Source organism: Oryx dammah, unplaced genomic scaffold, assembly GCF_014754425.2.
Source record: "Oryx dammah isolate SB20612 unplaced genomic scaffold, SCBI_Odam_1.1 HiC_scaffold_5, whole genome shotgun sequence".
Taxonomy (NCBI): domain Eukaryota; kingdom Metazoa; phylum Chordata; class Mammalia; order Artiodactyla; family Bovidae; genus Oryx; species Oryx dammah.
The window spans coordinates 100,359,140-100,366,663 of record NW_024070189.1 but is presented as its reverse complement, the minus strand read 5'-3'; the positions used below and the strand labels follow the sequence as shown (position 1 = coordinate 100,366,663).

Below are 7,524 nucleotides of genomic sequence, written 5' to 3'. Positions count from 1 at the left end.
TTCAGCCTTAAAATAAGCAATAAACTCTTCCATATGAGACAATGTGAATGAACCGTGAGGACATTACGCTAAGTGAAAGAAGGCAGTCACAGAAGAACAAATATAATTCCTCTTACATGGGGCTTCCCAGGTGGCACAGTGGTAAAGAATATATATATACATATATATATATATATATATATGTATATATATATATATTCAGAGCTGCATTTTTCTTTTTTCATTTTTATTTTATATTGTATATTTACAATGTTGTCTTCAGTTCAGTTCAGTTCAGTTCAGTTCAGTCAGTTGTGTCTGACTCTTTGCAACCCCATGAATTGCAGCACGCCAGGCCTCCCTGTCCATCACCATCTCCCGGAGTTCACTCAAACTCATGTCCATTGAGTTGGTGATGCCATCCAGCCATCTCATCCTCTATCGTCCCTTTTTCCTCCTGCCTCCAATCCCTCCCAGCATCAGAGTCTTTTCCAAAGGGTCAACTCTTTGCATGAGGTGGCCAAAGTACTGGAATTTCAGCTTTAGCATCATTTCTTCCAAAGAACAGCCAGGGCTGATCTCCTTCAGAATGGAGGATCTCCTTGCAGTCCAAGGGACTCTCAAGAGGCTTCTCCAACACCACAGTTCAAAAGCATCAATTCTTCGGCTCTCAGCTTTCTTCACAGTCCAACTCTCACATCCATACACGACCACTGGAAAAACCATAGCCTTGACTAGATGGACCTTTGTTGACAAAGTAATGTCTCTGCTTTTGAATATGCTATCTAGGTTGGTCATAACTTTTCTTCCAAGGAGTAAGTGTCTTTTAATTTCATGGCTGCAGTCACCATCTGCAGTGATTTTGGAGCCCCCCAAAATAAAGTCTGACACTGTTTCCACTGTTTCCCCATCTCTTTCCCATGAAGTGATGGGACCAGATGCCATGATCTTTGTTTTCTGAATGTTGAGCTTTAAGCCAACTTTTTCACTCTCCTCTTTCACTTTCATCAAGAGGCTTTTTAGCTCCTCTTCACTTTCTGCCATAAGGGTGGTGTCATCTGCATATCTGAGGTTATTGATATTTCTCCCGGCAATCTTGATTCCAGCTTGTGCTTCCTCCAGCCCAGTGTTTCTCATGATGTACTCTGCACAGAAGTTAAATAAGCAGGGTGACAATATACAGCCTTGATGTACTCCTTTTCCTATTTGGAACCAGTCTATGTTCCATGTCCAGTTCTAACTGTTGCTTCCTGACCTGCATATAGGTGTCTCCAAGAGGCAGGTTAGGTGGTCTGGTATTCCCATCTCTTTCAGAATTTTCCACAGTTTATTGTGATCCACACAGTCAAAGGCTTTGGCATAGTCAATAAAGCAGAAATAGATGTTTTTCTGGAACTCTCTTGCTTTTTCCATGGTCCAGTGGATGTTGGCAATTTGATCTCTGGTTCCTCTGCCTTTTCTAAAACCAGTTTGAACGTCAGGAAGTTCACGGTTCACGTATTGCTGAAGCCTGGCTTGGAGAATTTTGAGCATTACTTTACTAGCGTGTGAGATGAGTGCAATTGTGCAGTAGTTTGAGCATTCTTTGGCATTGCCTTTCTTTGGGATTGGAATGAAAACTGACCTTTTCCAGTCCTGTTGTCTTAGTTTCAGGTTTATAGCAAAGTGATTCAGTTATACATGTATTTTTTCTTTTCCCATATAGGTTATTACATAATATTAAGTAGAGTTCCCTCTACCATACCATAGGTTCTTATTGGTTATCTACTTTATATATACTAGTGTTTATGTCAAACCCAAGCTCTTAATTCCCCCTCCCAACATTTCCTCTCTGATAACCATAAATTTGTTTTTGACATCTGTTTTTAATTAACAATTTAAAAATGAGGAATTCAGTGGGGTTTATTGAAGTACAATGTTGTACAACTATCACATCTTTCTCGTTCCAAAACATCTCCTTCACCCCAAAGAGACCTCATACTCATTAAATTTTCACTCCCTCTTCTCCACTCCCCTAGCGCCCAGAAACCACTATCTACTTCCGTCTCTATGGATTTGCCTATTCTGGATATTTCATATACATGGAATTATATGATATGTTTCCTTTTGTGTCTGGCTTCTGTCAGTTACAGTGATGTTCTTGAGGTTCATACACTTTGTAGCATGTGTTGACACACACAAAAAGCTGCTAAGAAAAGAAGTATTCATGAGATTTTCACTACCTACAGTTTCCTAACATCATTAGTCATCAGGGAAATAGAAATCAAAACCACAATGAGGTATCACTTCACTCTCACTGGAATGACTAAATTTTTTTAAACAACAGAAAATAGCAAGTGTTGGAAGCTATGTGGAGAAACTGGAACTGGTACACTCAGGCCCTTGGGCTCTTTAATCAGTAGAAGTTGATAGAAGGCCAGATGAGAATTTCAAGTAAGACTTTACGGGGGTTCATGCTACAGCAGGAGGGAGCACAAACAAGAAACAGGTGCCCTTGCTAGGTCGTCAGTTTCATAGGGTGACAGCGTGGGTGGGGGGACGAGTGGGTGTCTTAAACCGGATGCTGGGATCAGTGGGTTAGACAGGAGGCCAGGTTAGGTGGCTGCCCATCCCCTTGATGGTGCTGGCATGTGCAGTACCCTGCTTTTGCTCTTGGCATCTCAGAAATGGCTTTTTGGCTTGTTGTCTTTTTGTATCTTATTGATCATAGTGCTCACACTGCACTTGCTTATTGGCGGTTATTTTTAGTCCCTTATGGTTTCTTTGTATTCTGTTGCTCAAGGAGACATTTGACCTGATGCAGGGACTCCTGTAGGGCTGCCCAGGTGGGTCGGTAGTAAAGAATCCACCTGCCACTCGCAAGACCTGGGTTAGATCCCTGGAGAAGGAAGATCCCCTGGAGAAGGAAGCGGCAACCTGCTCCAGTATTTTTGCCTGGGAAATCCCATGGACAGAGGAGCCTGGTGGGCTAGAGTCTATGGGGTCGTAAAGAGTCAGACATGACTTGGTGACTAAACAACAACAAAAACAGCCAAGTACTCCTGTAAAGGGTCCCAGGCCCCACTCTGTCTCAGAACCACTATACACTGCTGGTGGGAATGTAAAATGGTGCAACCACTATGGAAACCAGTCCATCAGGTCCTCAAAGTGATACATACAATTACTATATGACCCGGAAATTCCATTTATGGAGAAGGGGACGACAGAGGATGAGATGGCTGGAGGGCATCATCGACTCAATGGACATGAGTTTGGGTAAACTCCGGGAGTTGATGATGGACAGGGAGGCCTGGCGAGCTGCGATTCATGGGGTCGCAAAGAGTCAGACATGACTGAGCGACTGAACTGAACTGAACCCCAAAGAATTAAAAATAGGGACTCAAACATTTATCCATGAATGTTCACAGCAGTGTTATTTGTAATAGCCAAAAGATGGAAAACAACTCAACCGTCCATCAACAGATGGATGGATAAACAAACTGAGGTGTATAAATACAATGTAATATTGTTCAGCCATTCAAAGGAGTGAATATCTCTTTATGTGTGCTGAGAGACATTTGCATTCATTAGTTTGTTCCTGGAGCCAGACTACCTAGATTTGAATGCTAAGTCTGCCACTGTGAGCTGGGTGAACAATGAACAAGTGAGAGTCTCTGCGTCCTTCCTCATTGGGGTTTTGTAAGCAGCATAGGATGCTGCATGCTCTGCACAGCTCCAGCCACATTACAAATCCTTAACACATCATAACTGTTTTCAAGGGGCTTCCCAGGTGGCACTAGCAGTAAAGAATCTGCTCGCTGATGCAGAAAATGCAATAGACAGTGGGTTTGATCCCTGGGTTGGGAAGATCCCTTGAGAAGGAAATGGCAACTCACTCCAGTATTCTTGCCTGAAAAATTCCATGCACAAGAGGAGCCTGGTGGGCTACAGTCCATGGGGTCACAGAGTCAGACATGACTGAATACCTGAGAACACACACAACTGTTTTCAGGAATAACATATCAAATCTTCTTCACTGGAGAAACTGACTTCCACGCTAACCCTCTGGCAGCCAAAAGAGACAGATCTGAAGAATGACAATGCTCTTGAGACAAAAGCTCTTTCCCTCAGGGGTCCTAGACTCAAAGGCTTCACTGGGGAAGATGAGCTAATTGTAGTCACTCTAACAAGGTTCTCTGGGGATCATACCAGAAGGCCAGACATTCTGATATGAATCTGTTGGTGTGATTCTGCTGTGTGTTCTCTGAGAAAGCCTGCTCTTCATCCACAGTTGCAAGACAAAGTTGAGGCTGCAGGAATCCCAAATCCCTGGAAACAGGAGCCCTGAGGGGTTGAGAGGCCCTGGAATCTGATAGAGGTATAGTAGTTATTGGTTAATAAGGCAGCAGGAAGACAAGCTACAATCGAGCTGGTCTCAGGGAAGATCCTCCCCCACCAAACTTGCCTTCAGAGGTTAGGGGGACTCTCTGATCAGTCTCATCCACAAGGACTTAGGTTACCTGGTATCAGAGACTCATAGATGGGTAACGGGGTATTGTGAGTTGGTCAAGAGAGTGGATATTTGAGTCAGAGCATGAGCTGGATCCCAGATCCATGCAGGAGTCAGGTTTGGAGCCTCAGGTGTTGGCTCATGATGCGGCTGAAGGTTAAATGGGATAGTAATTGTGAAGAGGTTAGCTCATTATGGATTGCATAGAACAAAGGTCACTGCACCACTCTAACCACCTCCCCAGTGGCTCAGCAGTGCAAAAGACACAAGAGACTCAGATTCAATCCCTGGGTCAAGAAGATCCCCTGGAGGAGGGCATGGCAGCCCACTCCAGTATTCCTGCTGGGAAAATCTCACGAACAGAGGATGCTGGAGGGTTATGGTCCATGGGGTCAGAAAGAGTTGGACACAACTAAAGTGCCTGAGCACACATGCACGCTTGCACGGACCACTCTAACTTAGTCAACTTATATAGATGCTGAGGGGAGGAGAGAGTCTGTCATGGTTTAACCTAGATCAGTGATCCCCAACTGGGGGAAGTTTCTACTCCTGCTCAAGGGGTGTTATTCAAGATATTTTTGCCCCTTACAACTGGATATAGGAGGAATGCAATTGGCATTCAGTGGGTCAAAGCCAGGTGTTCAACATCGTACAATAATATATAAGACAGTCTGCACGACAAACAAAAATATGATCCAGCATCAAATGTCAGTAGTGCCAGGATGAGAACCACTAGGCTCCACCCCAAAGAGGAGAGGAACAGGGAAGGGATCCCTGAAGAAGTGGAGGCAACTTAAGTGAGGTGAAGCTGGAGGCTAGAAGCTTCCAAGCAGGAGACAGCAGGTGCAAAGGACCAAAGTGTTAAGCGCTCAGTTGTGTCTGACTCTTTTGTGACACTATGGACTGTATAGCCTGCCAGGCCCCTCTGTCCATTGAATTCTCCAGGCAAAAATACTGGAGCGGGTAGCCATTCCCTTCTCCAGGGGATCTTCCTGACCTAGGGATTGAACCCAGGTCTCCTGCATTGCAGGCAGATTCTTTACCATCTGGGCCAAGGCACAGAAATGTATGTCCCTTGGCTAAATGACACAGCCAGTAAGTGGCAAAACTGGAACCGAAACCCAGGTGTGTTTTCAGAGTTTGTCTTTAGTCACTCTTTTACTATTTATTTTAAATATCAAACCCTAGAAGTGCCTAGGCTGTTTATTTTCATTTTATGTCTTTTATCCCTATCTTAATTAAGGAATAATTGACAAAATTGTGTATAACTAAGATGTAAGACTTGAAGTTTTGATACATGTATACACTCTGAAATAATTGCCACAATCAAGCTAATTAACGTAAGACTCTTTATTTTGATAATATCACTGAGTTCCCACAAATAAAAATGTTTGTCCATATAACATGTCAGCTATGGATTTAATCCCCTTTTCCTATTTTTCTCACTCAATCCTTATAACAATCCTAAGGAATTAGAAAAATTAGTCCCATGTAACAGATGGGGAAACTAGGCTCAGCATGGTTAAGTGAGATGCATCTTCAGGGATGGGTTTGAAAGAGCAGTGAGGTAATCTGTTTCCTTCCCGCTGTTGATGCCCCTATTTCTGGCTTTAGCACTGCCTGGGGATGGACAATCAGACCCAAGTCTCTGAATTCATCCTCCTCGGCCTCTCCCAGCAGCCCCTGCAGAGGCAGGTGCTCTTCAGCCTGTCCTTCATTTTGTATTTGAGTGGGTGCCTGGGGAATCTTCTCACCATCCTGGCCATCATCTTGGACCCTCACCTCCACAGCCCTATGTATTTCTTCCTCAGCAACTTGTCTCTTCTTGACATCTGCTTTACCTCCACCACCATCCCCAAAATGCTGGAGAACCATCTGTGTGGGCTCACCACCATCTCCTTCTCAGCTTGCCTGGCCCAGATGTATTTCTTCATCGCCTTTGGGGCAGCCGACAGCATGCTTCTCTCAGCCATGGCTTACGACCGCTACCTGGCCATCTGCAGCCCACTGCACTACATGACAATCATGAGTGTCCTTCGGTGTACTTTGCTGGTGGTGATACCCTGGATCTCAGCCAACCTCATCTCCATGGTCCACACTCTCCTGATGTCCCACTTGTCCTTTTGCACCAATAGGATCCCACACTTCTTCTGTGATATCAGTGCCTTGATCAAGCTCTCCTGCTCTGACACCCAGGTCAGTGAGATGCTGGTGCTGGTCCTTGGGGGCCCAGTGGTTCTCATCTCTTTTGTGTGCATCATGGCCTCCTATACACCCATTGCTGTGGCTGTGTGGAAGGTGCCTTCTGCCCAGGGCAGATGGAAAGCGTTCTCCACATGTGGCTCTCACCTTTGTGTTGTCTGTCTCTTCTATGGGACTATCATCGGGGTCTACTTCAACCCTGCATCCACACACACCACCCAGAGGGACATGGCAGCCACAGTGATGTACACCATGGTCACCCCCATGCTGAACCCCTTCATCTACAGCCTGAGGAACCGAGATCTGAAAGGGGCCCTCCGGAAACTTCTTCTCAGCAAGAACCCCTTTGCCCAGTCTCTTTAAAGACTCTTTTTAGACCTAATTGCTTCTGAAATAAACTAAATATGGAAGTAGTGACAGATTTTTATTTTCTTGGCTTCCAAAATCACTGCAGACAGTGAGTGCAGCCATGAAATTAAAAGATGCTTCCCCCTTAGAAGGAAAGCTATGACAAACTCAGACAGTATATAACAAAGCAGACATCACTTCCCATAGTCATGTACAGATGTGAAAGCTGGACCATAAATAAGGCTGAGAACCAAAGAATTGATGCTTTTGAATTGTGGTGCTGGAAGAGACTCTTGAGAGTCCCATGGACAGCAACAAATCAAACCAGTCACTCCTAAAAGAAATTGACCCTGAATATTCATTGGAAAGATTGATGCTGAAGCTGAAGCTCCAATATTTTGGCCACCTGATGCGAAGAGCTTACTCATTGGAAAAGACCCTGATGCTGGGAAAGGTTGAAGGCAAAAGGAAAAAGGGACAGCAGAGGATGAGATGTTTGGATAGCA

The 7,524-nt window shown here is 44.6% G+C and overlaps 1 protein-coding gene across 1 annotated transcript; it reads left to right on the top strand.

Moving 5' to 3' along the window:
- Positions 1-6,094: 6,094 nt before the first annotated feature.
- On the top strand, positions 6,095-7,033 carry LOC120864174 (olfactory receptor 1361-like). Its single transcript, XM_040241027.1, has one exon. The coding sequence runs from the start codon at positions 6,095-6,097 to the stop codon at positions 7,031-7,033; it is 939 nt and encodes a 312-aa protein (XP_040096961.1).
- Positions 7,034-7,524: the final 491 nt, after the last annotated feature.

What these genes read in the sequence shown, in the direction of transcription:
- LOC120864174 (XM_040241027.1), top strand. Translation starts at nt 6,095, where the DNA reads ATGGACAATCAGACCCAAGTCTCTGAATTCATCCTCCTCGGCCTCTCC.